Here is a 27,634-nt window from a genome sequence, read left to right on the forward strand (position 1 = left end):
TGCTTCCGGTTTCTTCCCACAGTCCAAAAGACGTGCTGGTTAGGTGCACTGGCCGTGCTAAATTCTCCCTCGGTGTCCCCTAACACGTGCCGGAATGTGGCGACTCGGGGATTTTCACAGTAACTTCATTGCAGTGTTAATGTAAGCCTATTCGTGACACTAATAAATAAACTTTTAAATGGCGCTGAGGAGAGGGGGTGCTCCTGGATTACTGCATGAATGGACAGAGCCCTGGGAGATAAAATCAGACTCTGGGTGCTGGGGGTTGTGGGGAGGGGAGATGAAAATACTTAAATTCAGTTTTCCAGATGTTTTGAAGAGCATTTGGAAGATTGGGAAGTCCATCCATCCATCTCTGGCGATGAGGGACTGTACCCGGGGTGGATGTCACCTGTAATGATCATTACCTGTGGTTGTCGAGGCAGATTCATGGGTGACGGTCCCTTCCACAGCTGTGCAGCATTGACGTTGACTGCTGCTTTTCTTCTTCCAGTTGGTTCTCCTTTTTCAACATCTGGACATTTCTTTTGTCCTCTTCTTTTTCCACATCTGCTTTTCTCCAGATATTTTGGTCAGAGGCAAAGGCCTTGTGCATTGACTCTAATCTCCGTCAACCTGCGGTCTCGCTTGCTTACCTTGTTGTATTGTGGATTTGGGTGACCTGATGGCCTCGTGTTGATAGCAAGCTCAGTATGGATTTGGGGGTGCAGCTGTCATCCATTCGGTTCACGTGACCCAGCCAACGGAGTTGCTGCTGATTCAAGAGGGCCAACCAGGCTGGGGATCTCTGTACAATGGGCTGCTTCCATATTTGGCATTCTTGTCTTCCCAGGAGTGGTCGAAGGAGTTGGAAGCTGTTCTTGGCTTGCATAAGGTGTTCGGGGCTCACCACTGTGAAGGTGCGTGCTAAGAACATCAGCTTCGCATGCACAGAGATTGGCATTTTTGGCTGGTTGGCTAATGGTCCGCATTTGGCTTCTCAACTTTGGCATAGCTGCGGCATTAGTAATCCTGGTGCTGGCATCAAGGGACAGGTTGCTGGTAATTTTTGATCCAAGTTATGTGAAGCTTTCGACCTCCGCAGTGAGGTTGTCAATGTTGATAGCAGGTGAAGGTTCTACATCCTGTTCCAGAACTTTAGTCTTCCTGACACACAGGCCGGAATTCTACCACCTCACCCACCATGGAATCGGCGCGGGCAAGCGTCCGACAACAGAAATCTCCAGTCACACCCGAGTGAGGCTGTAAAACCCCATCCATAATGTCTGGGCAATCTCCTTGCAGCCACAGGAGAACTAACAGGCTATTGCATGTGTCCTAGTTCCTCTACGCCAATGCAGTAGTTAAGAAAGCCCACCAAAGCCTCTACTTTCTCAGGAGGCGAAGGAAATTTGGTATGTCCACTGCAACTCTGAGCAACTTTTACAGATGTGGCGTAGAAAGCATCCGTTCTGGTTGTATCACAGCTTGGTCTGGCTCCTGCTCTGCCCAAGACTGCAAGAAACTACAAAGGATCGTGAACGAAGCCCAGTCCATCATGCAAACCAGCCTCCCATCCATTGACTCCGTCTACACCTAGCACTGCCTCGGAAAAGCAGCCAACATAATTAAGGACCCCACGCACCCCGGACATTCTCTCTCCCACCTTCTTCCGTCGGGAAAAAGATACAAAAGTCTGAGGTCACGTACCAACCTAGCATCAGTCACTCTCTACACCCGAGCTATAACTGTAACACTACATTCTGCACTCTCTCGTTTCCTTCTCTATGAATGGTATGTTTTGTCTGTATAGCGCGCCAGAAACAATACTTTTCACTATATGTTAATACATGTGACAATAATAAATCAAATCAACTGACTCAAGGACAGCTTCTTCCCTGCTGCCATCAGACTTTTGAATGAACCACCTTGCATTAAGTTGATCTTTCGCTACACCCTAGCTATGACTGTAACACTACATTCTGCACTCTCTCCTTTCCTTCTCTATGAACGGTATGCTTTGTATAGCGCACAAGAAATAATACTTTTCACTGTATGTTAATACATGTGACAATAAATGAAATCTTCAGCATGGTGTCCTTGTCAGCCTCTCGGACAAGGATGTTACACATTTTGGTCTTGGAGTGCATTTTTGCCCAGTTGAACAGCTTGCCATTAGCCCTGGCATGCAGGTAGATGCTCTCATTTGAGTCACTGAAAGTCTAGACTGGCATCATGGAGACAAATGTTCTAAAGAGAGTTGGCACCAGGACGCAGCCCTGCTGATCTTGAAAACCTCCAATGATGCTGCACTGTAACTGATGAAGTTGTTGCAATGGGACATCGTTGGGGAACGGGATTCTAATTATAAAATGATCACCAATACAGCAAGGAATTCAGCAGCAATGCTTTTACCCAGAGAGTGGTGAGAAGGTGGAACATGCGACTACGTGGCGTGGTTGCGGTGAACAGCGTAGATGTATTTAAGAGGAAGAGAAAGTGAGATAAATACATGAGGGAGACGGGCTTTTCCTTTATATTTTCTCATGGGGTGTGAGCTTCACAGGCTGAGCCATCACTTGCAGCCCATCCCTAACTGCTGAGTGGCTTGTCCATTTCAAAGGGCAGCTTTACATTGTTGTAGGGAGCCTGGAGTTGCAAGTAGACCAGACCAGGTTAAGGATGGCAGATTTCCTTCCCAAAAGGGAATTAGTGAACCAGATTGGTTTTTTCAATGATAGTTTCATGGCACCAGTCACCATGATTGACACTAGCTTTCAATTCCAGATTTGTTCTTTGAATTTAGATCCATCAGCTGCTGTGCTGGGATTTGAACCTGCTGCCCAGAGTGTTAGCCTGGGCCTTTGGATTACCGGTCCATTGATATTACAACTACATCCATAGAATCGCTACAGTGCCATTCGGGCAGTCAAATCTGCACCGACTCTCCGAAAAGAGCATCTGACCCAGGCCCACTCCCCCCACCCTATCCTTCTAACCCCGTACATTTATCATGGCCCATCCCCGAACCTACGCATCTTGGGACACCAAGTGGCAGTTTAGCACGGCCAATCCCCCAATACACAGTGGTTAGCACTGCTGCCTCACAGCGCCAGGGACCCGGGTTCAATTCCCGGCTTGGGTGACTGTGCGGAGTCTGCACGTTCTCCCCGCGTCTGCATGGGTTGCCTCCGGGTGCTCCGGTTTCCTCCCACAGTCCGAAAGATGTGCTGGTTAGGGTGCATTGGCCGTGCTAAATTCTCCCTCAGTGTACCCGAACAGGCGCCGGAATGTGGCGACTAGGGGATTTTCACAACTTAATTGCAGTTTAATGTAAGCCTACTTGTGACTAATAAATTTTGCTTTAACCTACACATCTTGGGACACTAAGCGGCAATTTAGCAGGGGCCAATCCACCTAACCTACACGTCTTTGGACTGTGGGAGGAAACCGGAGCACCTGGAGGAAACCCACACAGACATGGGGTGAATGTGCAAACTCCACACAGACAGTGACCCCAGGCCAGAATCGAACACGGGTCCCCTGGCGCTGTGAGGCAGCAGTGCTAACCACTGTGCCCCAGATGGAAAAGGAACATATGAAGGAAGGGAAGGCTGTACAGATTGGATTATGTGTGGTAGGGTTGAGAGAGGGTTCTTGTGGGGCGTAAGCACTGACAATAGACCAGTGTTGGTGCTTTAAAATGTCTGTGATTCTCTGGTGCCTCTGTGGAGCTGAGAGAAAAAGGATTCGACATCTGATCAGAGAGAGAAAGCTGCTGAGTCACTGCCTGACTGGCTGCCGTCTAGTCAGCTGTACTGAGTGATGTGACAGATCATTGACACTGTCACTGACTGGCTGCTGCTCACCACATGATCAGTACATTGGGGAGCCTGACTTGTGACTCTTCCCAAGGTGGCCAGGGCAAGGCCAGCTCCACTACGTTTGTGAGTGAAGGTTTTTATATATTTAGAAAAAAAAAGAGAGATTTAGAAATCCAGCCTGTAAGGGTGAGATCTTGGGCTTGCTTTTTTTTCTTATCTGCTTTTGGACTTGGCTGAGTGCGGAGACTGATAGACTTGCACACCTGTCGCTATAGCCTCTGTGTGTAAGAGTTGAGAATAGTTGTCCTGGCTGTATGTGGCTCACGGGATTGACTGAACTTCAAAGCGTACCATTGAAGCCGTGTGCAAGCGGAGGCTTTTCTTTTTAAAAAGTGGCCTCACCTTGAGTCACCCTTCGTTTTAAATATCCCCTGTGCAGGGCACAGATAGGGATACTCTCTCATTCATGTTTTTGGGACATTTTTCCACCCAGACTTTGGTCATGAAAGAAGATGGGGATGTATCACTCTGCACTCCTGTTTTGCAACAGAGAAACCCACTTCAAGTCCCATGATATTTATATCTTAAAGGGTTGAAGCACGCTCTTGTGACCTGTGCACTTTGTTTTGCCGTCTTCCCTTAATGTTCTAAGGTTAAATTTCAGGAATGCTGCATTAATTATCAGTGTTATCCCATTGCAGTGTAATGATGGAGGAAGTCTGCTCTTGAGTTGGAGATTAGTGGGGAGGGGCGGGGAACAACTGTTCAGCCAGCAGCACATTTCTAGATTTTATTTTTTGTTGCTTTTCCAAATTTCAGTTGTGTCCGGACAGAGAATTTTGACACGAGAATGAATCTTGTTGCATTAATTGTGTCTGACATTTGTACTCCAAAATGTTATCTGGATAAGGCTGGCGTAGCCTGGTTTAAAGTTTATTTATTAATGTCACAAGTAGGCTTACATTAACACTGCAGTGAAGTTACTGTGAAAATCCCCTAGTCGCCACACTCCGGCGCCTGTTCAGATACACTGAGGGGCAATTTAACACGGCCAATGCACCTAACCAGCACATCTTTAGACTGTGGGAGGAAACTGGAGCACCCGGAGGAAACCCATGCAGACACTGGGAGAACGTGCAAACTCCACACAGACAGTGACCCAAGCCGGGAATTGAACCCGGGTCCCTGGCGCTGTGAGGCAGCAGTGCTAACTACTGTGCCACCGCCGTTCTGAGATGGTTGTCCTGATGATGATAAATGTTTTATTGGAATGATGGGCCTTAAGGATTTCAAGGAAATCTGTGGAAGTTTCTATCATAAACTCTGTATTTCAATTCTTTTCTTCCCTCACTACTAACTAGTGCTGGGAATAGGAGGCAGAGGAACAATAGTAACAAGGGTTTGAATTCTACTTACCTTAGATTAAGTGCTTGATTTTTTTCTTTAATGCTGCTTTGATATACTGATGACCAGAGTGAATTGGAAGAGAGAGGTGTTGGATAATCCATTTTAATTGTTGAGGCTAGTTTGCATGATGGACTGGGCTACGTTCACAACCCTTTAGTTTCTTCTGGGCTTGGTCAGTGCAGGGGCCATACCAAGCTGTGACACAACCAGAAAGGATGCTTTCTAAAGTTTATTTATTAGTGTCACAAGTAGGCTTGCATTAACACTGCAATGAAGTTACTGTGAAAATCCCTTGGTCGCCACACTCCGGCGCCTGTGTGGCAACTGAGGGAGAAGTTAGCACGGCCAATGCACCTAACCAACACGCCTTGGATGTCAGAGGCTTTTTCCCAGGGTGGAAGTGTCAATTACGGAAGGCACAGGTTCAAGGCGAGAGGGGGAAAGTTTAAGGGAGATGTGCGAGGGAAGTTTTTCAGAGTGGTGGGTGCCTGGAACGCGCTGTCAAAGGAGGTGGTGGAAGCAGGCACGTTAGCAACATTTAAGAGGCATCTGGATGGGTACATGAATAGGGAGGGAATAGAGGGATACAAACCGAGTAAAGGCAGAAGGTTTTTTTTTTGAGTTTAGTTAGAGCATCATGATCGGCACAGACTTGGAGGGCCGAAGGACCTGTTCCTGTGCTGTACTGTTCTTTGAGCTAATCGGAATGAAATGATGGATGGATCTTTTGGTGCTTGAAGTTTTTCAGCTGTTTTAAACCCCCCTTATTCCTCAATCACTTTCACTTTGCCCGTGTCCTGTTCAGCACTAAATTGTCTGGTTGTGGGGAGTTGTGAATGAATAGGCAGTGGAGGACTGGCGCCAAATCCTCCATCGGTATGTGAGGAGTAACTTAATTATGTTGCCAATACTTAGTCACATTAATACCTAATAATTTAATGACCGCTCTCTCCCCCCCTCCCCCCCCCATATCTTTCCACTTGTACCTTCTTTCAATTATTCCAAAGTGGAGAAATTGAATTTGGCTTTATGTGGAAATAGAATTTGACGGCAATTTTAAAATGTGGCTTGGAAGCAGTCTGATTATCATAAACCCTGCTGGTTCATTTGATGTCCTTTTTTTTAAGGGAGGAAGCCTGCTCTGCCCTGTGCATAAATCCACAATACAGTCCCTGACTCTTGACTACCCACTGAAACACCTTAGAAGCAACTCTGTTGTATCAAGGAATAACTAGCATAAAACTGAACGTCACCTGGACTCCAGTGATTCATGCTGAAGACCCAGCACCACCTTGACCAAGGGTGGCACAGTGGTTGGCACTGCTGCCTCACAGTGCCAGGAACTTGTGTTCGATTCCAGCCTTGGGTCACTGTCTGTGTGGAGTTTGCACGTTCTCCCATGTCTGCGTGGGTTTCCTCTGGGGGTGCTCCGGTTTCCTCCCACATTCCAAAGATGTGTGGGTCAGGTTGATTGACTGACTATGCTAAATTGCCCCTTAGTGTCAGGGGGATTAGTACAGTAAATATGTGGGGTCACGGGGATAGAGCCTGGGTGGGATTGTTGTCAGTGTAGACTCAATGGGCTGAATGACCTCCTTCTGCACTGTAGGGATTCTCTGATTCTAACTAGGGAACTAGCCAATAAATGCCAGGGACACCGACATCCCAAGAATTTCCTATAATTTGTGGATAAAAGTCTTGCCACCCATCTTCCATTTGTCTGTCATCCATGGCAAGTTTACTGCCCTCTGCAGCCATGGGTTCCCATCTAGTTTGCACATTCTCCCCGTGTCTGCATGGGTTTCCTCCGGGTGCTCCGGTTTCCTCCCACAGTCCAAAGATGTGCGGGTTGATTGGCCATGTTGAATTGACCCTTAGTGTCAGGGGGATAAACAAGGTAAATGTGTAGAGTTATGGGGATAGGAGCTGGGTGGGATTGTGGTCGGTACAGACTCGATGGGCCGAATGGCCTCCTTCTGTACTGTAGGGATTCTACGATTCTAAATTGACCCTAGTGTCGGGGGATTAGCAAGGTGAATGTGTGCGGATACGGGAATAGGGCCTGGGTGAGATTGTGGTCGGTGCAGATTTGATGGGCTGAATGGCCTCCTTCTGCACTGTAGGGATTCTATGTTTAACATCTCATCCAGACTTCTCCGATGGTGGAACATCTCCTCAGCTCTGCACTGGGAGTGTCAGCCTGGATTCGGGCATTCCAAGCCTCTGGAAGAGGGGGGCATAGATCCTTTGAGTTCCTGGTGAGAATAGCTACCCTCTGAGCTGAGGCAGGCAATGGCCGCTCTCGAAATTCATGCGGCCTTCCTAGTTCATAGATTTAGCTTCAGCCAAATCCATTTTCTGAGTTGCTGAGGTGAGTGTTCTTGTGTTGGGTTCAGCAGATGTGAAACTTGCAGAATGTCAGGAACCCTGGTTAAAGGTGTGGTGTGGTGCAAGTTGTTATTTCTCGTAGACTTGCAGGTTCTCAAGAGAAACATGTTGACTCAGCGGATTTATTGAACAGCCAGTAGTTTGTGATAGATGCGAGAGTGAGCCTGTCTAGACTTGCGCATGTGTGTGTGTGTTACCTGTACAACCGCACAGATTCCTTAGCTGCAATCCACTCACCTGGAAACGGCTTGATAGGTCAGAGGGGGAGTTCTATTCCGGGTTGTTCGATCCATATCACGATCAGCTGGACCAGAAAGTTACAACTCCATCCCGTTGCCATCTCACTTGACCTCCGTGACCCTTGGGCTAGCGAGGAGGAAAAGCAGCCAGCATTCCTGTTACTGATTCCACTCTGAGACATATTGCCCCCCAGACTCTCTGGTGAAAGCCCTTGGGCTTGAGCCAAAGCTTTATGGTGGCCTTGAGAACTGCCTGTGGACTAACTGCTTCTGTTCGTGCTCATTTTGTTTCACAAACCGAGTGTGAAAGCTCTCCCTTGTTGTAAGCATGTTGAAAAATGGACAGCCAGGAAAACACCTTTATAAATTTGGCTAATCCGTTGGGAGAGGGAGGGAATTGGCTGCCGGCACTGATTGCTGTGGACACTCTCTCAGCACATACTGGCTCATCGATGGCATGCTCCCCTTTTCAAACCCCATGTTTTGCACCCCCAACACTTCACACATCAGCTGCCCCCGATCAGAATGGCTTATCTCATAGGCTGTCTGATTGTAGCCTCTGAACTGTTCATAAACGTAAAGGCAAATCATTTAAAGGTGGCACAGTGGTTGGCACTGCTGCCTCTCAGTGCCAGGGACCTGGATTTGACTCCCGAATTGGGTCACTGTCTGTGTGGAGTCTGCATGTTCTCCCCAAGTCTGCGTGGGTTTCCTCCGGGTGCTCCGGTTTCCTCACACAGTCCGAAAGACGTTCTGGTTAGGTGCATTGGCCACGCTAAATCTCAGTGTATCCGAACAGGCGCCGGAGTGTGGCGACTAGCGGCTTTTTACAGTAACTTCGTTGTAGTGTTAATGTAGAACATAGAACATAGAACATAGAAAGCCACAGCACAAACAGGCCCTTCGGCCCACAAGTTGCGCCGATCACATCCCCACCTCTAGGCCTATCTATAGCCCTCAATCCCATTAAATCCCATGTACTCATCCAGAAGTCTCTTAAAAGACCCCAACGAGTTTGCCTCCACCACCACCGACGTCAGCCGATTCCACTCACCCACCACCCTCTGAGTGAAAAACTTACCCCTGACATCCCCCCTGTACCTACCCCCCAGCACCTTAAACCTGTGTCCTCTCGTAGCAACCATTTCAGCCCTTGGAAATAGCCTCTGAGAGTCCACCCTATCCAGACCCCTCAACATCTTGTAAACCTCTATCAGGTCACCTCTCATCCTTCGTCTCTCCAGGGAGAAGAGACCAAGCTCCCTCAACCTATCCTCATAAGGCATGCCCCCCAATCCAGGCAACATCCTTGTAAATCTCCTCTGCACCCTTTCAATGGCTTCAACATCTTTCCTGTAATGAGGTGACCAGAACTGCGCGCAGTACTCCAAGTGGGGTCTAACCAGGGTCCTATAAAGCTGCAGCATTATCTCCCGACTCCTAAACTCAATCCCTCGATTAATGAAGGCTAGTACGCCATACGCCTTCTTGACCGCATCCTCCACCTGCGAGGCCGATTTAAGAGTCCTATGGACCCGGACCCCAAGGTCCTTCTGATCCTCTACACTGCTAAGAATGGTACCCTTCATTTTATACTGCTGCTCCATCCCATTGGATCTGCCAAAATGGATCACTACACACTTATCCGGGTTGAAGTCCTACTTGTGACACTAATAAATATACTGTAAGTAACCCAGTCAACATTTTCATTGAATTTATGTTCTGCTTGCCATGCGGAGGGACATTAGTATTGGGGAATGCACTCCGAGTTCAGGTTAACTCTCTCCATTTTTGCCCACTATCAGCCTCCGCCCAATCTCGGAAGAGCACTCCATGTTGATTCACTGAAACCTTTATTTATACTGGGATCTTTCTGCTTTGATTTAGATGTCCCCCCCCCCCCCACCTCCCTTCTAACCGTCCCTGCTGTCATGAATTCACTCCGAGTTTGTCCACATCGAAAGGGAGGTCTTCACGAGATTTTAAATTATACCGCCTTTTGGTCTATGAGCTAGAATTATTTTCCATTCCCCTGCACATGTCATCCCATGGAAGGAAGGAGGGAAACCAAGAATTCCATTTCGGAATGAACCTTTGGGCCAAGTTGCCCATTAGGTTGAATGCACAGCAGCTGGCATGCACCTGTTGGGCCGAATGGCCTATATTTGTGCTCCAGTCAAGCTGCTTCTTACCACTCTGGTTTCCTCCCACCCCAAAGATATGTAGACTGAGTGGATTGACCATGGTAAATTGCCCCTTGGTGTCCAAAGATGTGTAGGTTGTGTAAATTGGCCATGCTAAATGTGCCAGGGTTACAGGGGATGGCGGGGGGAGGGTGGCTGGGTAAGATGCTCTTTTGGAAAGTCAGTGCAGGCTTAATGGGCCGAATGGCCTCCTCCTGCGCTGAATGGATCCTATGGTTCACTTCTCTTCCTCTACCCATTGCCAGAGTAGATTCTTCTGAACTAGTGTCACACTTGTATTTCATGCACCTTGGAAGGTTCTTGCGATTCCGTTAACCAAGATTTCCAACATCATCCCTGTTTGTGCTGAATCTTATGCTGTTGACTCGCATTCCATAGAACTGGATTGAAACTGTCTGGTACAGCTGTCAAAGAAACAACTATTGCCCCAATATTGTCCATCAGGATTCAGTGTAAGATCTGAAAGTAGAATGACAATGGTCCCATGGAACCTTCTTGCCCTTGCATGGAAAATGCCTCTAGTCAATCTTGCATGTGATTAAATGATCCCATGCAGGAGAAGTAATTGTACTCGCCATTCTACCTAACGGACTCTTCTGGGATTGGAATTGCTTCCGAACTGGATTTACCGATCCCTGTTTATCCAAGCAGAGCTTAGTCCTGAGTTTGCATTATCAACAGTCCCTTCAAGTGAATCTTACAAGCTGTCATCTAAAATCCCTGAATTTCAAGCCTTTTGAAAGCCTTTCTTTATCCCTGTCTAATGGACAGACTTTTTCACATTTTTGCTGGCTGCTTTGTAAAATAAAAACTATTCTCTCGTCACCAAGAAATGTGATTAATCTTGCCATGACTGCAGCTTTTCAGGCTAAATTAATCATCGGATTTATTGACTTTCTCAAAGTAGAATCTATTTCAAAGTCAGCGAAAGTCTTGAATCTTGTAGTTAATTCCAGTTATTAATATGTGGATATGAATGCAAAACACTGGTGTTCGGAAACCAAAACAGTGCTGGAAACTTACTCACCAGCTCAGGCGGCATCTGGAGGGTGAGGAGAAACAGTTAGTTAGGCTTCGCCATACAGAGGAACATGTATTCAAGAAAGGATCCAATAGCTCGGTCTGAAGGTAAATTTCATACTAAAGGTCCACCATTTCTAACAATGATGATAGGTGCCACCACCAACCAGAAACAGTTGTGCTCATGCATTTGGCCCACGCTGCAGCTGCCATCACACACACAACTGATACTTTTTCTAGCTGGTGACCGCAAGAAATATTTGCCCAACTGCTTAGCTCGATTGAGATGTGCCCACTTTAGAGGAGCACAAGAATTAGGAGCAGAAGTTGGCAAATTCAGCCCTTCGAGTCTATTCTGCCATTCAATCAGATCTCCCTGGTCTCAAATCCACCTCCCCGTTCCCTATATCCCTCTTTTTCCTTATTTTATTAGAGATATATCTATCTCCCTCTTGAAACCATTTAACAATTCTGACTCACTCCACCGCACTATGGGGCAGCGAGTTCCACAAATTCACCACCCTCTGCGCAATCCTCATCTCCGATTTAAATCTACCGCCTCTCGACCTATACCGGTGACCTCTTGTTCCAGATTGCCCCACAAGGGGAAACATTTGGTCTGCATTTACTTCATCAAACCCTTTTAAAATTTTATATACCTCGATCAGATCCCCCCTCATCCTTCTAAACTCCAGCGAGTACAAGCCCAAACTGTTTAATTTATCCTCATACGTCAACCCCTTCATCCCCGGAATCAATCTGGTGAACCTTCTCTGAACTGCCTCCAATGCCATCACATCCTCAAATAAACAGACCACAACTGGACACAATACTTCAGATGTGGTCTCGCCAACACCCTATACAATTGCAACAACTCTCTATTTTTATACTCCAGTCAGATTTAAAAAGTCACCCAGAAGGGTGGCACAGTGGTTGGCACTGCTGCCTCACAGCGCCAGGGATCCAGGTTGAATTCCTGGCTTGGGTTTCTGTCTGTGTGGAATTTGCACATTCTCCCCGTGTCTGCGCGGGTTTCCTCCGGGTGCTCTGGTTTCCTCCCACAGTCTGAAAGATGTGCTGGCTAGGTGCATTGGCCATGCTAAATTCTCCCTCAGTGTACCCGAACAGGCGCCAGAGTGTGGCGACTAGGGGATTTGCACAGTAACTTTATTGCAGTGTCAATGTAAGCCTACTTGTGACACTAATAAATAAACTTAGAGAAAAGGCTGCAGCTACACAAGCATTAAATATTCATTACACACATCAATTATCTTGACACAACCTTTAATAAATCAGAACATGGAAATCAGCAAAATAAATGGGTTGACTTTTCTTTTAATGCTATTTCTCCCACCCTTGCCCCAGCATGTTACAGCTTTGTGTAGGAAGTTGTAACACAGCCCTGGTAGATAATTGTACTTTTAATCCTAGGGACATAGTTTTGACCCCGACATGAGGTTATGATTTTTTAAAATCTATTGATTTTTGACCAAAAAAAATTACAATCAATTTTCCACAATGAATGTTGGGAATTTTATTAATTGAAATTTCCTGATTTTGTTTTTTCAGAAGCATATGTTACAGTGGGAACAGTTGATAAACGATAAACTAAATACATGAGCTTGGAATTACTTAAGATTGCACCTACCTAAAAATGGGTAACATGCACTTTACTGTTAGTCTGTGTCAAGCCAACTTCCTTGTTTAAACACAGCCAGCTGTCACTGTGCATGTGCAGAAAGTTCTCCCCCTCCTATTGTACAAGTAAATGCAGCCTTGTAGTAGGTGAGGTGTGACAAGTAACCTGTGGATCCTTTGGTGGTTTGTTCACTCTTGCCACCTGAACCTTGGAGCAGATATCAAAGAACAAAGAAAAGTATAGCACAGGAACAGGCCCTTTGGCCCTCCAAGCCTGTGCCAATTATGATGCCCTAACTAAATTTTTTTTAAAAACACACGTTCTTACTCAGACTGTATCCGTCTATTCCCTCCCTATTCATGTATCTATCCAGATGCCTCTTAAATGTTGCTAATGTGCCTGCTTCCACCACCTCCTCTGGCAACATGTTCCAGGCACCCACCACTCTCTGCATGAAAAACCTTCCCCGCACATCTCCCTTACTTCCCCCCTCTCATCTTGAACCTGTGCCCCTTGCAATTGACACTTCCACCCTGGAAAAAAGCCTCAGACTGTCCACCCTGTCTGTGCCTCTCATAATTTTGTAGACCTCTATCAGGTCTCCCCTCAGCCTCTGTCTTGCCAGTGAAAACAATCCTAATTTGTTCAACTTCTCCTCATAGCCAACTTCCTCGAGACCAGGCAACATCCTGGTGAACCTTCTTTGCGCTCTCTCCAAAGTTTCCATGTCCTTCTGGTAGCGTGGTGACCAGAACAGCACACAATATTTCAGATGCGGCTTAACCAAGGTTTTATTTAGCTGCCACATGACTTCCCAATTTGTGTACTCGATTTCTCAACTCTCGTATTTGTATCCTTTTTGTTCCGGGGATGGCAGGACTGATGTATGAGGAGAGATTGACTAGGTTAGGATTGTTTTTGCTGGAGTTCAGACGAATGAGGAGGGGATCTCATAGAGACTTATAAAATCCTAACAGGACTAGACAGGGTAGATGCAGGGAGGATGTTCCTGATGGTGGGGGAGTCCAGAACTAAGGGTCACGGTCTGAGGATTCGGGGTAGACCAGTTAGGACGGAGGTGAGGAGACATTTCTTCACCCAAAGAGTGGTGAGCCTGTGGAATTCATTACCACAGGAAGCAGTTGATGCCAAAACATTGAATCTATTCAAGAGGCAGCGAGATGTAGCACTTGGGGCGAATGGGATCAAAGGTTATGGAGAGAAAGCAGGATTAGGCTCTTGAGTTGGACGATCGAGGGGTTGGATGGGTGGGAAGAAAGTCGAGCAGTGGCACGAGTTATGATCTTGAATGCGCTGCCTGCAAGAGTGGTGAAAGCAGATTCATAGCTTTGTGAAGGAAATTGGATAACCTACTTGAAAAGGAGTAATTTGAAGGGTTTTCAGGAAAGAGAAAGTGGGGGGGGCGGGTGGTGGAGAGGGAAGTGAGCGAATGATACTAATTGGCAATCCTTCAGAATAAGGAGAGATGAGGTTCAAGATGAGAGGGGGAAAGTAAGGGAGATGTGCGGGGAAGGTTTTTCATGCAGAGAGTGGTGGGTGCCTGGAACGTGTTGCCAGAGGAGGTGGTGGAAGTAAGCACATTAACAACATTTAAGAGGCATCTGGATGGGTACATGAATAGGGAGGGAATAGAGGGATACAGTCTGAGTAAAGACGTGTGTTTTTTGTAAAATTTAGTCAGGGCATCATAATTGGCACAGGCTTGGAGGGCCAAAGGGCCTGTTCCTGTGCTATACTTTTCTCTGTTCTTTGATATCTGCTCCGAGGTTCAGGTGGCAAAGTGAACAAACCACCAAAGCCATGATCGTGATGAATAGCGGAGCAGGCTCGAAGGGCCAAATGGCCTCCTCCTTTCTTCTCTGTCTCCGTGAATGGTGCTAAAAGCTTGGCCATAAAAATACATATTGCCCTTGAATAGCATAGTCATCCAATTACCTGCCTTGGAACAAAGTGAATCTTTGCATGACTTGCATATCAACCCCGTCTGTTCTCAACCCTTGAAATTGTGGATAATCTCTGGAGTATCATTTAGTTGCCTTAGCTACCAAAGTAAAGGACATTTTTTTTTAAACAGAAATAACACGGCTACTTGAAGCCAATCTTTGAATTGCAATTAAAATAAATATATCAGAAACTCACTCATACTGTGGAGAAGATTACTCTTTAGCCAATCATATGTCTCTTCTTATTCTGAAGGATTGCCAATTAGTATCATTCGCTCACTCCCCCCCCCCCCCCCCCCCCCCCCCGACTTTCTCTTTCCTGAAAACCCTTCAAATTACTCCTTTTCAAGTAGGTTATCCGATTTCCTTCACAAAGCTATGAATCTGCTTTCACCACTCTCGCAGGCAGCGCATTCAAGATCATAACTCGTGCCACTGCTCGACTTTCTTCCCACCCATCCAACCCCACTCTTGCCTACATTTCTTTTTCCAATTATCCTACATTTACGTCCTCTGGGACCTGACCCTCCTGTCAGTGGTAACAGTTTCAGCAAAATTTCTGGATGGATAGAATTGGAAAGCAGAGAAGTTGCGTTAAACTTGTGTTGCACATTGGTTAGAGTACAGTGAACTGGTCTCCATATTATAAAAAGGACTTTGGAGGCACTGGTGAAGATGCAAAAAAAACCTATAATTCGAACGATATCAGAACTGAGAGGTTATACTTATCAAGGAAGATTGAACAGGTTGGGGCTCTTATCTCTAGAAAAGAGGACTGAAGGATGACCCAGTGAATAGAGTCTTCAAAATTATGAAAGGGCGCGATAGGGTCGATGCAGCAATGCTATCTCTACTCCATAGAATACCCTACAGTGCAGAAGGAGGCCATTTGGCCTATCAAGCCCACACTGACAATTCCACACTATCCAGAGTGATGAAGGGTTATCCAGACTCGAAACGTTGGCTCTATTCTCTCTCCACAGATGCTGTCAGACCTGCTGAGATTTTCCAGCATTTTCTGTTTTAGTCTCATTCCATAGTCATCTTTAAAGATAATGACAAAAGGCTTAGATTTGATCTTTTTAATCTTAGAAACCCTACAGCACAGAAAGAGGCCATTCGGCCCATCGAGTCTGCACCGACCACAATCCCACCCAGGCCCTACCCCCATATCCCTACATATTTACCCACTAATCCCTCTAACCTACGCATCCCAGGGCAATTTTAGCAGGGCCAATCAACCTCACCCGCACATCTTTGGACTGCCTCTCCTCTAATAATTAGAGAGGCAGAGGAGCCCAGGAGCAATGCAGGGAAAGGGTCTGGCAGATGCAAAACCCAGTGCTACAGCTCCCCCATTGGTAGGCTGTCCTTAAAGCACGAGATGTTTACTTTTTATTCATTCGTGGGACATGTCACTGGGTGGCCAGCGTTTATCAGCCATCCCTAGTCACCCTTGAACTGAGTGGCTTGCAAGGCCATTTCAGAGGGCAGTTGAAAGTCAGCCACTTTGCTGTGGCTCTGGAGTCACATGTAGGCCAGACCGGGTAAAGACGGCAGATTTCCTTCCCTAAAGGACGTTTCGTGAACCAGATGGGTTTTTCCGACAATCAACAATGGTTTCATGGTCATCAGTAGATTCTTAATTCCAGATTTTATTGAATTCAAATTCCACCATCTGTCATAGCGGGATTCGAACCTGGGTCTCCAGAACATTAGCTGAACTTCTGGGTTAATAGTCTAACGATAATACCACTAAGAACATAAGAACATAAGGAATAGGAGCAGGAGTAGGCCAACTAGCCCCTCGAGCCTGCCCCGCCATTCAATAAGATCATGGCTGATCTGATAGTGGTCTAGTTCCACTTACCCGCCCGCTCACCATAACCCTTAATTCCCTTATTGATCAGAAATCTATCTACCTGTGCTTAAACATATTTAACGAGGTAGCCTCCACTGCTTCAATGGGCAGAGAATTCCAGAGATTCACCACCCTCTGAGAGAAGAAGTTCCTCCTCAACTCTGTCCTAAACTGACTCCCCCTTATTTTGAGGCTGTGTCCTCTAGTTCTTGTTTCCTTTCTAAGTGGAAATAATCTCTCTGCCTCTACCCTGTCTAGCCCCTTCATTATCTTATATGTCTCTATAAGATCTCCCCTCAGCCTTCTAAACTCCAACGGGTACAGGCCCAATCTACTCAATCTCTCCTCATAAGCTAACCCCCTCATCTCCGGTATCCACCTGGTGAATCATGGCCACCGCCTCCACCACTTAGGTGGTTCCTATTGTTAACGTCGACTGAGAAGTTCACAAAAGGGAAAAGCTTGCAAGACGTATGTGCAGATGTAAAATTATATTTTTTACTCTAAGACAGAGGCACAAATATAGATATTTCCTTCTCCTTTGACAAGACCAAACTCTTTCCTGTCACAGTATAAGTTTCCGGTCCCAATTTCAGTGCGGGCAGTTCCTAGGCTGGAGCTTGCCCATAATGTATTTGTCAATCTTTTATATAAAAAAAGATGTATAGGATTTCTTCACTCCAAAAATGTGATTAATATTCCAGTTATATTTAGAAATGAGATAATTACACAGCAGCTGAACAAACTGCCAGACTTTGCGAGGCTACTTCTTTTATTATTCGTTCATGGGATGTGGGCGTCACTGGCTCGGCCTAGCATTTATTGCCCACCCCTAATTGTCCTTGAGAACATGGTGGTGAGCCGCCATCTTGAGCCGCTGCCGTCCATGTGGTTTATACACATATACAGTGCTGTTGGAGAGGGAGGGAAGGCAGTTAAAAGTCAACAACGTCGCTGTGGGTCTGGAATCACGTGTAGGCCTCACTGGGGTTAGGCACCAGATTTCCTTCCCATATGGACATTAGCCAATCAGGTGGGCTTTAATAGACAGGCTATAAGACATAGGAGCAGAATTAGGCCACTTGGCCCATCGAGTCTGCTCCACCATTCAATTATTTTTCTTTCCTCATCCCCATTCTCCTGCCTTTTCCCCATAACCCCTGATCCCCTTATCAGTCACAAACCTATCTATCTCTGTCTTAAAGACACTCAATGACCTGGCCTCCACTGCTTTCTGTGGCAAAGAGTTCCACAGATTCACCACTCTCTGGCTGAAGAAATTCCTCCTCATCTCTGTTTTAAAGGATCGTCCCTTTAGCCTGAGATTGTGCCCTCTGGTTCTAGTTTTTCCTACTAGTGGGAACATCCTCTCCATGTCCACTCTATCCAGGCCTTGCAGTATCCTGTAAGTTTCAATAAGATCCCCCCTCATCCTTCTGAACTCCAACGAGTACAGACCCAGAGTCCTCAACCGTTCCTCATACGACAAACTCTTCATTCCAGGGATCATTCTTGTGAACCTCCTCTGGACCCTTTCCAAGGCCAGCACATCCTTCCTTAGATTATGGGGTCCAAAACTGCTCACAGTCTGGAGGTTTTGTGAGTGTCATTACTGATGCTCGCTTTTATTTCAAATTTATTGATACGAATATTCCCCGTCCTGCTGTGTTGATCTCGTGTCTCTGGCTGTCATTAGTCTGGGCGGGGGGCGGGGGGGACCTTTGGCAGGATATTCCGGTTTGAGGGTGAGAGTGGCTGGAAAATCCCACACTAGGCCTCCAGTCTCCAAACATAACCACAGTGCTACCATGTCCACAGCACCTGTTGGAATGTGCAAGGTGAGTGAAGTGAGGCAGGGTGTAACACTAACGTTTCACCCCATCCCTTCTGTTTTGTGGTCGGATTAAAATTGCTCCCATTATTGTCGTGGAGAGCGTAACAGAAAATCATGGCGTTCTTGATCTTCCGTCCTCTTATTTGCACCTTCCTGTGCCTGGCACCGGGGCCTCTGGTACATGCAAGTTCCCCGAAGGCCGTGACTCTTGACCGAGAGACAGTGATTGCTTTTATCCAGCATCAAGACTGCGTTGTGCAGCTGCGCGCTGTTTGATAGACCCCTCCCTGGCACACACTCAAATGGGAGAGAGTGTTGTCTAGACAGACACTTGGTGTATTGGGCTAACCAGACCAAACATGTGGCCGAAACACTTTGAATTTCCATGGCTTTTATTTTATTTTTTGCATGTTGCAGGTTTAATCAAGGAGCTGTTTGTTTTACTGGAAAGTCTTGAGTGTGGGCCAGAGCCGGGGAGAATGTTACTTATTTTCACTGGTGCCCAGGAGTCAGCCTACATGCTTTTAGTGGAGCAGTTCTTTCATCGTCAATAGTATTTTTCTGTTAAATCTGCCCTTTTTGATGCTTCAGCTAGCTGCCGTGTTGCGACACATATGGTCTGTAAACTGTTCAATCGCTATGTAATTGAGACTCTCTGGGGTAATTGTAAATGGGAATTGTGGTCAATTATATTCTAAGCTAAACAAGCTCAAGTAACATTCCAATAGATCCCGGAACCATTGCTGAGTCAACTCGTTTGCAATTGACCATTGAGTGTTTTGTGCAATAATTTACCGTTATAATCTCGAGGTAGGATAATTGTGTACTGGGCGGCACAGTGGCTTAGCACTGCTGCCTCTCAGCGCCAAGGACCCAGGTTCGATTCCCGGTTTGGGCCACTGTCTGTGCGGAGTCTGCATGTTCTCCCCGTCTCTGTGTGGGTTTCCTCCGGGTGCTCCGGTTTCCTCCCACAGTCTGAAAGACGTGCTGGTTAGATGCATTGGACATGCTAAATTCTCCCTCAGTGTACCCGAACAGACACCGGAATGTGGCGACTAGGGGATTTTCACAGTAACTTCATTGCAGTGTTAATGTAAGCCTACTTATGACACTAATAAATAAATAAATTTAGATAACGGTGAGTTTGGATCCATTGTTTTGTCTTGCTCACCTGTTGCCCCTGTCCTTTCCAACCTCTGCTGGCTCCCTGTATGTTAGCGGTGGCTTCTACTCTGGACCCTCTTAAGTTTTAGATCTCTGTCCAAGGTCTCTGGTTTTGTGGGAAATATCTAGTGTAAATTTTTGTTTTTTCAGTGCAATCACTGGTGAATGTTGCAGCCTTCTGCACTCTGGATCTCACTGCATAAACCCTTTTAGTTGTGAGATTGCTCTCATCTTAAAGCTTCCTTGAGAACCACCCTCATTCAGAGATGAAAAGGTTTAGGGTGGGAATTCTGGAACATAAGCCGATGTAATAGGAGGCACATTCCGCAATGGCGGAGTGAAGGAAATTGTGGGGGGGGCAAAGGTACAAAAGTTCTGGCACCTGAGCCTTCCTGTTTTTTAATGCACCCCTATTCAGGATTCTCCGATCAAAGAGCTATGCAGTTAGACCCACTACTCTATCCCCAGAGTCCTGGCAAATTTCTCCATTTTAACTAACCAGTTCTCTTTTGAGAATTCGAATAGGATCTGCTCCCATCATCATTTCACAGAAAGAAGTCTCCCAATACCAGGTTAAAGTCCAACAGGTTTATTTGGAATCATGACCTTTCAGGGTGCTGCTTCTTCATCAGGTGAGTGGGTGCCGGGAATTGAACCTGGGTCCCTGGTGCTCTGAGGTAGCAGTGCTAACCACTGTACCGCCCGGTACAGTTATCCTACCTCCAGGTTATAACAAATAATTGCACTAAACACTCAATGGCCAATTGCAAATTTGTTGATTCAGAAATGGTTCTGAGATCTATAGGAATGTTACTTGAGCTTGTTTAGCTCAGACTATAATTGACCACAATTCCCATCACTCACCTGAGGAAGGAGCAGCGCTCTGAAAGCTCGTGATTCCAAATAAACCCGTTGGACTTTAACCTGGTGTTGAGAGACTTCTTACTGTGCCCACCCCAATCCAACGCCAGCATCTCCACACCGTCATCATTTGAGTTAGCGTGTTCCATACCTGTCTTCATCAATGGGGACGAAGAAAGAGAGCTTCAAGTTTTTAGGTGTCCAGATCACCAACAACCTGTCCTGGTCCCCCCATGCCGACACTATAGTTAAGAAAGCCCACCAACACCTCTACTTTCTCAGAAGACTAAGGAAATTTGGCATGTCAGCTATGACTCTCTCCAACTTTTACTGATGCACCATAGAAAGCATTCTTTTTGGTTGTATCACAGCTTGGTGTGGCACCTGCTCTGCCCAAGACCGCAAGGAACTACAAAAGGTCGTGAATGTAGCCCAATCCTTCACGCAAACCAGCCTCCCATCCATTGACTCTGTCTACACTTCCCGCTGCCTCGGCAAAGTAGCCAGCATAATTAAGGACCCCACGCACCCCAGACATTCTCTCTTCCACCTTCTTCCTTCAGAAAAAAGATTTGAAAATCCAAGGTCACATACCAACTGACTCGAGAACAGCTTCTTCCCTGCTGCCATCAGACTTTTGAATGGACCTACCTTGCATTAAATTGATCATTCTCTACACCCTAGCTATGACTGTAACACTACATTCTGCACTCCCTTCTTTCCTTCTCTATGAACGGTATGTTTTGTCTGTATAGCGTGCAAGAAACAATACCTTTCACTGTATGTTAATACATGTGACAATAATAAATCAAATAATTTGCCCTATAACAATTCCCCCATTTGTTTCTTTGCTAACTATTTTAAAATCTCTTAACTTAACAAATGGGATTCCAGTCTGAGACAGGGGACAGGTCCACTGACTGAAGGCATAGTTCAGGAGATGATGGGGTTTGAGCAGAGATGTCCCAGGACCAAAGGATTTTAATGTGGTGATACTTCCAGTTACCTCACCCCAAGTTCTGCAATATCTTCCCTAAAATTCCCAGCTTCTATACCTCTTTCCTTTTAAGATGTCCCTTTTTTAAAAAAAAACTACCACTCTTGGTTATCTGTACTAATGTACCTCACTGTCAAATTTGATTCACTGCCTTGGGAAGCACCTTGGAATGTTTTGCATTGTTGTAGAGGTACTTTATGAATCATAGAATCTCTAGTGCAAATGGAGGCCATTTGGCCCATTGAATCTGCACCAACTCCCTCACAGCATCTTAACCATGCCCACCCCATACCCTATCCCCGTAACCTCATACATTGACCCCATTAATCCCCCTAACCAATAAATAGGGGCAGTTTAGCATGGCCAAAGCACCTAACCTGCACGTCTTTGGACTCTGGGAGGAAACTGGAGCACCCGGAGGAAACCCACGCAGACACGGGAGGAACGTGCAAACTTGCTGACACTGTAGTTAAGAAAGCCCACCAATGCCTCTACTTTATCAGAAGACTAACGAAATTTGGTATGTCTGTGCACTGTTGGAGAACAGATAACCACTCCATCTGACGAAGGAGCAGCACGCTCCGAAAGCTTATGGTATTTGCTACCAAATAAACCTGTTGGACTTTAACCTGGTGTTGTGAGACTTCTTACTGCACTATGACTCTAACCAGCTTTTACAGATGCACCATAGAAAGCATTCTTTCTGGTTGTATCACAGCTTGGTATGGCTCCTGCTCTGCCCAAGACCGCAAGAAACTACAAAGGGTCGTGAACAAAGCCCAGTCCATCACTCAAACCAGCCTCCCACCCATTGACTCTGTCTATACTTCCCGCTGCCTCAGAAAAGCAGGCAGCATAATTAAGGACCCCACGCACCCAGGACATACTCTCTTCCACCTTGTTCTGTCAGGAAAAAGATACAAAAGTCTGAGGGCACGTACCAACCGACTCAAGAACAGCTTCTTCCCTGCTGCCATCAGACTTTTGAATGGACCTACCTCGCATTAGGTTGATCTTTCTCTACACCCCTAGCCATGACTGTAACACTACATTCTGCACCCTCTCCTTTCCTTCTCTACGAACAGTATGCTTTGTCAGTATAGTGCGCAAGAAACAATAATTTTCACTGTATACTAATACATGTGACAATAAATCAAATCCACACAGGCTGTCACCCAAGGCCGGAATCAAACCTGGGTCCCTGGTGCTGTGAGGCAACATTGCTAACCACTGTTTCTCAACAACAAGATTCAAGTTGTTGAGGAAAACCTGCGTATCGAAGACACAATAAAGGCATCATATTTTTGAAATGCCTACAACTGCTTTCAAGAGCAAGGGAAACAGAAATTTTCTGGGATTTTTCGAAGCTTCTTTGAGGTTCCGTACTGAAGGCTGTTTTACAATAAGACAATGACCCTGAGATCTGCAAGTCTAAGTACTACAGCAGTCTGGCAAGGAGATAAGAGAAAGAATGTTGATACTTGCCCAAAGTTCCTTTCACTTTTATATTTAAAGAAAAAAGATTTTATGGTCAAAAATGTGTAGCCAAGAAAGATTCTCACACAGAGTCGCTTGTTGTGGTACGTCAGATATTTTGACTGTGGGTTTCATTTTTCCACTGGATGGCATGAAGCGGTGAAACCTTTTAACTTGTGATGTCCTGAATTTTACAAAGTGGAGTTTTGGGGACAGAAGGCCGTACACTCTCCCTCATTCTCCCTGAAATAGGTGCTTAATCTTACACTGCCCTCTTTGTGACAGAGAGCTTTGAAGGGGATTCTGTGTTCATGTGATTTGACTTTATCCTGCTTTAACTGTGCCAGGTTGCAAGCTGTGGCTTCGGACGCTTTGATTGTTTTCTGCGGACAACCTGAATGTTTCTCATCAATGAATACACGTGTTTGAACCTTTTTTTTTGGATAAAATGTTTACTTTTCTCTCTCCCGTCGTAGGGCTGACATTGAAGAAATTGGACCCCGCCGGATGGAACAGACTTGAGCTGTATTTTTTATTTGAATCGTCCATGATTGCTGAACTCCTACTGTCCTTGGGGAGTTTTGACCGACTCGTGTTGCCGTAGAAGGCGTTTTCGTGCCAACTGATTTGAGTGCCTGTCACATTTTGACCCTGATTTGAAACGCCCAACTCTAGGCTCGGTCATGCCACAGGTAGGGGCTTCTCTGCTTATCCTTCTAACCCCTGCCTCCCCTTCCCATTCTCCCTGCGGAGTGAGGTGTGTGTGTGTGTGTGTGTGTGTGTGTGTGTGTCTGTAAAATTCTATGCCCTCGCAAGCATGCATCCAACTACAGAAGGGCCTGTAAAATTCAGTGGGAGCAGACATCCCTGACCCTCACCTTTGCAATCTTTACGACATAAACTTAACCCTCACCCCTACACACACACACACACACACACACACACACACACACACACACACACACACACACACAAGCAAAAACACTTTAACGTCATCACTTGGTCATTATCTGTTGGTATGTTGGAAGTGAACCGGGTGCACGCAGCTGTGTTACCTTTTTTAGTGCTCCTTTGCCATTTGACAATATTCTTTCGGTTCCACTTGGCTGGTGGGGGAGGCTGTCAGAGAAGAGGCTGAAGTGTTGGATTTAATTACCACACAAATCAAAGTTGCCGAGATTTGTGGCGAAATAGTCCCCCCCCCGCCACCCCACCCCCTCCTTTGCATCTTGTAGCTTTTCCCAACAAGTCGTGGTTGTTTGGACATTGTGGTTTCTGAACCACAGCGACCTTTTGTCGGCTCTCTGGCCAACACTTCATGAATTATTCCTTTTAATCCTTAACGTTTCTCCCTGTAGTCTATTTGGGAATATATGACAAAACCTCCAGAAGGGACAAAGCTATTTCCCTCACACATTCCGTCCCCCATTCCCACGGGTCAAATCTCACGCTGGAACATGAGCACAAAATTTGGGCTGATGCTGCAATAAAAGTTACTGAGGGAGTGCTGCACTGTTGGCAGTGCCACCCGCCATTTGGGTAAGATATTAAACCAAGGCCCTGCCTTCCCCCCCCCCCCTTAAGTGCATGTAAAAGATCTTGGAAGCGAGCTGGAGAGTTCTGCCCGGGGCCGATATCTATCCCTTATTGGACATCACTAAAGCATTACATCTGGTCATTAGTGGATTACTGCTTGTGGGATCTTGCCATTCCTATGTTACAATGATGACTACACTGCTAACGTATTTAATTGGCTGTAAAGTGCTGTGGGACATCCTGAGGTTGAAAGAGATGCTATATAAATGAATCCTTTTTAATATTGAAATGTGGTTATGGTGGAGTTTGCTCAGAATTTGTTAGATCGATAGAGGGTTTAGATCCAGATTAGAAGCTCGGGCATCAAGAGGGTTGCTACGTACGGTGAGAGAGTGAAAAACGGCGAGTGCGGACATTGAAAAGGAAGACCTGACCGCCTTGTCCTGGCAACAATCGGAAGGAGTAATTGAGCAGGAAAGACAAGAGAGAGAAGAGAAATGGGAATGGGGGGTGGGGGGGGGGGGGGGGGGGGGTGCGGTGCAGCGGTGCACGGAGAGTGTGCTGTGGATGGAGGGAGGGTGGAAGTGTGCTCTGGATGGGATGCAGGGGGGGGGGGGGGAGGGAGTGCACTCTGCATGGAGGGGGGAAGTGTGCTCTGGATGGGGTGGTGGGGGAAGCAGAGAGTGTGCTCTGGATGGGATGTGGGGTGGGGGGGGCGTCAGTGTGCTCTGGATGGGATGGATGGGAGGGAGGGAGTGCACTCTGGATGGGATGGGGGGGTAGTGTGCTCCAGGTGGGGGGGGGGGGGGTAGTGTGCTCCAGGTGGGGGGGGGGGGTAGTGTGCTCCAGGTGGGGGGGCCGGGGAGTGTGCTCTGGATGGAATGTGGGGTGGGGTGGGGGGGGGCGTCAGTGTGCACTGGTTGTGTGCTCTGACAGTTGGCTTGCCCAGAAATGTGCCCTCTCTATTGGCATGGAGAATGGCCACCGGGGAGTGACCAGAGGATGGCGATTAGACTGTCCCACTGGAAAACAACAGCAAAGGCTTTATTGTTGACCCCCCGTGACTGCTGCCCCATGTGTCAGGTTTTCCTCTAAATATAGTTGAGCCTCTTCCTTTGGCTGCTTGCCAGAGCACCTGCAGAAATCAAAAAAACACTAACCCAATTGCTGCAGTGTTTCCTGGATAATGATCATTGCTGCAGATCAGTTCAGATCAAGCCAGGAGGAAGTTGCAGTTTGTATCTGTTATATTTTGGTTTACATTGTCAGATATACTCCTGCCTCCGTCTGCTTGGTGTGCATGCATGTCCGTACAATGCAATCTTTCTCTACACCTCCACAGGAGTCTCCAGGAAGGCTGCACAGGTTCAGAGTCGATGCCTTGACTTCCTTCCCTCCCCTTGCTCTTGCCTGTCTGCGTGTGTACAATGGTTTCAGGATAGGATTTTTCTGGAAGTTTTACTTTGGATGTGCACACGGCCTTAACTGGTCCAGTAGATTGTCCGTCAGACTTTCTGTGATATTGGGAAGTCTAGGCAAAGGTCTACAGGGCAGCGTCAAACAGGAATTGAAGCGAATGAGGAAGCAGCGGCAAAGCTTGTAGAGAGCAGACACAACAGGAAACTCGATGAGCCTCGGCAGATGGTGAAATTTCAATTCAATAAAAATCTGGAATTAAGAATGTACTGATGACCATGAAACCATTGTCAATTGTTGGAAAAACCCACCTGGTTCACTAATGCTGGGCCCAGCCAGTGACGCCCGCATCCCATAAAGTGAATTTTTTAAAAAAGAGGTAGGAAGGAATAGAGGAAATTGGGTGAGAAAAGGAACACATAGATCATAGACACTGGAATTCTATACGGTGAATTGTATATAATTCTATATGTTCAAGGCTAAATGGGAGAGATGAAATGCCTAATAATGGACTACCCGTCCTTACTGTGAGACATGATGCACCTCCTTGGGAGGTCTCTAAGCGCTCACCTTTGAAGTGAAGTCATTGTTAGGCAGGCACAGGAGCCAAGTTGCAAGGTCCAACAAACAACGATGAGATAAATGACCCGGAGAATCTGTTCTGGTGATGTCGATTGAGGGATGAATGTGGATCGAGGCCTAGGGTGAACATCCCCACTTCAGCTATTGCCACGGGAAGATTTGTGTCCAGCTGATAGTTAATATCACATCCAAAAGCAAGATGGGGCTTCTCCAGATCCAAGTCTTCGATGGATTTGACCTGTAAGTGGAATTGTTGGGAGTAAGCAGCTGATGTGCAGCTGAAATTTCTCTCTCTCTCTCATTCCCGCCTCCAATACCCTCCCTCTCTCTCATTCCCGCCTCCAATACCCTCCCTCTCTCTCATTCCCGCCTCCAATACCCTCCCTCTCTCTCATTCCCGCCTCCAATACCCTCCCTCTCTCTCATTCCCGCCTCCAATACCCTCCCTCTCTCTCATTCCCGCCTCCAATACCCTCCCTCTCTCTCATTCCCGCCTCCAATACCCTCCCTCTCTCTCATTCCCGCCTCCAATACCCTCCCTCTCTCTCATTCCCGCCTCCAATACCCTCCCTCTCTCTCATTCCCGCCTCCAATACCCTCCCTCTCTCTCATTCCCGTCTCCAATACCCTCCCTCTCCCTCTCTCATTCCCACCCCCAATACCCTCCCTCCCTCTCATTCCCTCCTCCAATACCCTCCCTCTCTCTCATTCCCGTCTCCAATACCCTCCCTTCCATCTACTCTGAGCCAAATATAAAGAGGTTAAAATGGAGCCTTTCACTTCCACCAGTTAACTCAGCACGGATTCTGGTCTCTGGTTCTGTACCTCATCGATAGACTGATGGCTTCCTTATTATCTTCACCACCACTGATTGCGAGGTCCCATAAACCACAATGAAATAATGACCCATGAAATCTGATCTAATTAAATGAGAGATAAATATTGACTCAGGGAGACCTCCTGTGCTCTTATCAGCGCCACCGGATCTTTTCTGCCCATCTTCGAGGTTAGATAGGATATGGGTTTAATGTTTCATCTGAATAGTGGTACCTCTGACAGTGCGGCACTCCCTCAGCACTGACCCTCTGACAGTGCGGCACTCCCTCAGCACTGACCCTCTGACAGTGCGGCACTCCCTCAGTACTGACCATGACAGTGCAGCACTCGCTCAGCACTGACCCTCCGACAGGGCGGCACTCCCTCAGTACTGACCCTCTGACAGTGCGGCACTCCCTCAGTACTG

At 46.7% G+C, this 27,634-nt stretch overlaps 1 protein-coding gene across 6 annotated transcripts in view; it reads left to right on the forward strand.

Moving 5' to 3' along the window:
- Nucleotides 1-27,634, forward strand: part of LOC144500355 (CREB3 regulatory factor-like) — a 126,388-nt gene that overhangs the window by 56,187 nt on the left and 42,567 nt on the right. For 5 of the 6 annotated variants that reach the window (XM_078223111.1, XM_078223116.1, XM_078223112.1 and 2 more), the window contains one exon: nt 23,334-23,549. In XM_078223111.1, coding sequence (XP_078079237.1) covers nt 23,541-23,549 — 9 coding nt within the window. In that variant the 5' untranslated portion in view covers nt 23,334-23,540. Of the gene's footprint in view, nt 1-3,883; nt 3,927-23,333; nt 23,550-27,634 lie in introns of those variants that run through there. The other variant, XM_078223115.1, reaches the window with a different exon arrangement.

This window comes from Mustelus asterias, chromosome 11 (genome assembly GCF_964213995.1).
Source record: "Mustelus asterias chromosome 11, sMusAst1.hap1.1, whole genome shotgun sequence".
Lineage (NCBI taxonomy): Eukaryota > Metazoa > Chordata > Chondrichthyes > Carcharhiniformes > Triakidae > Mustelus > Mustelus asterias.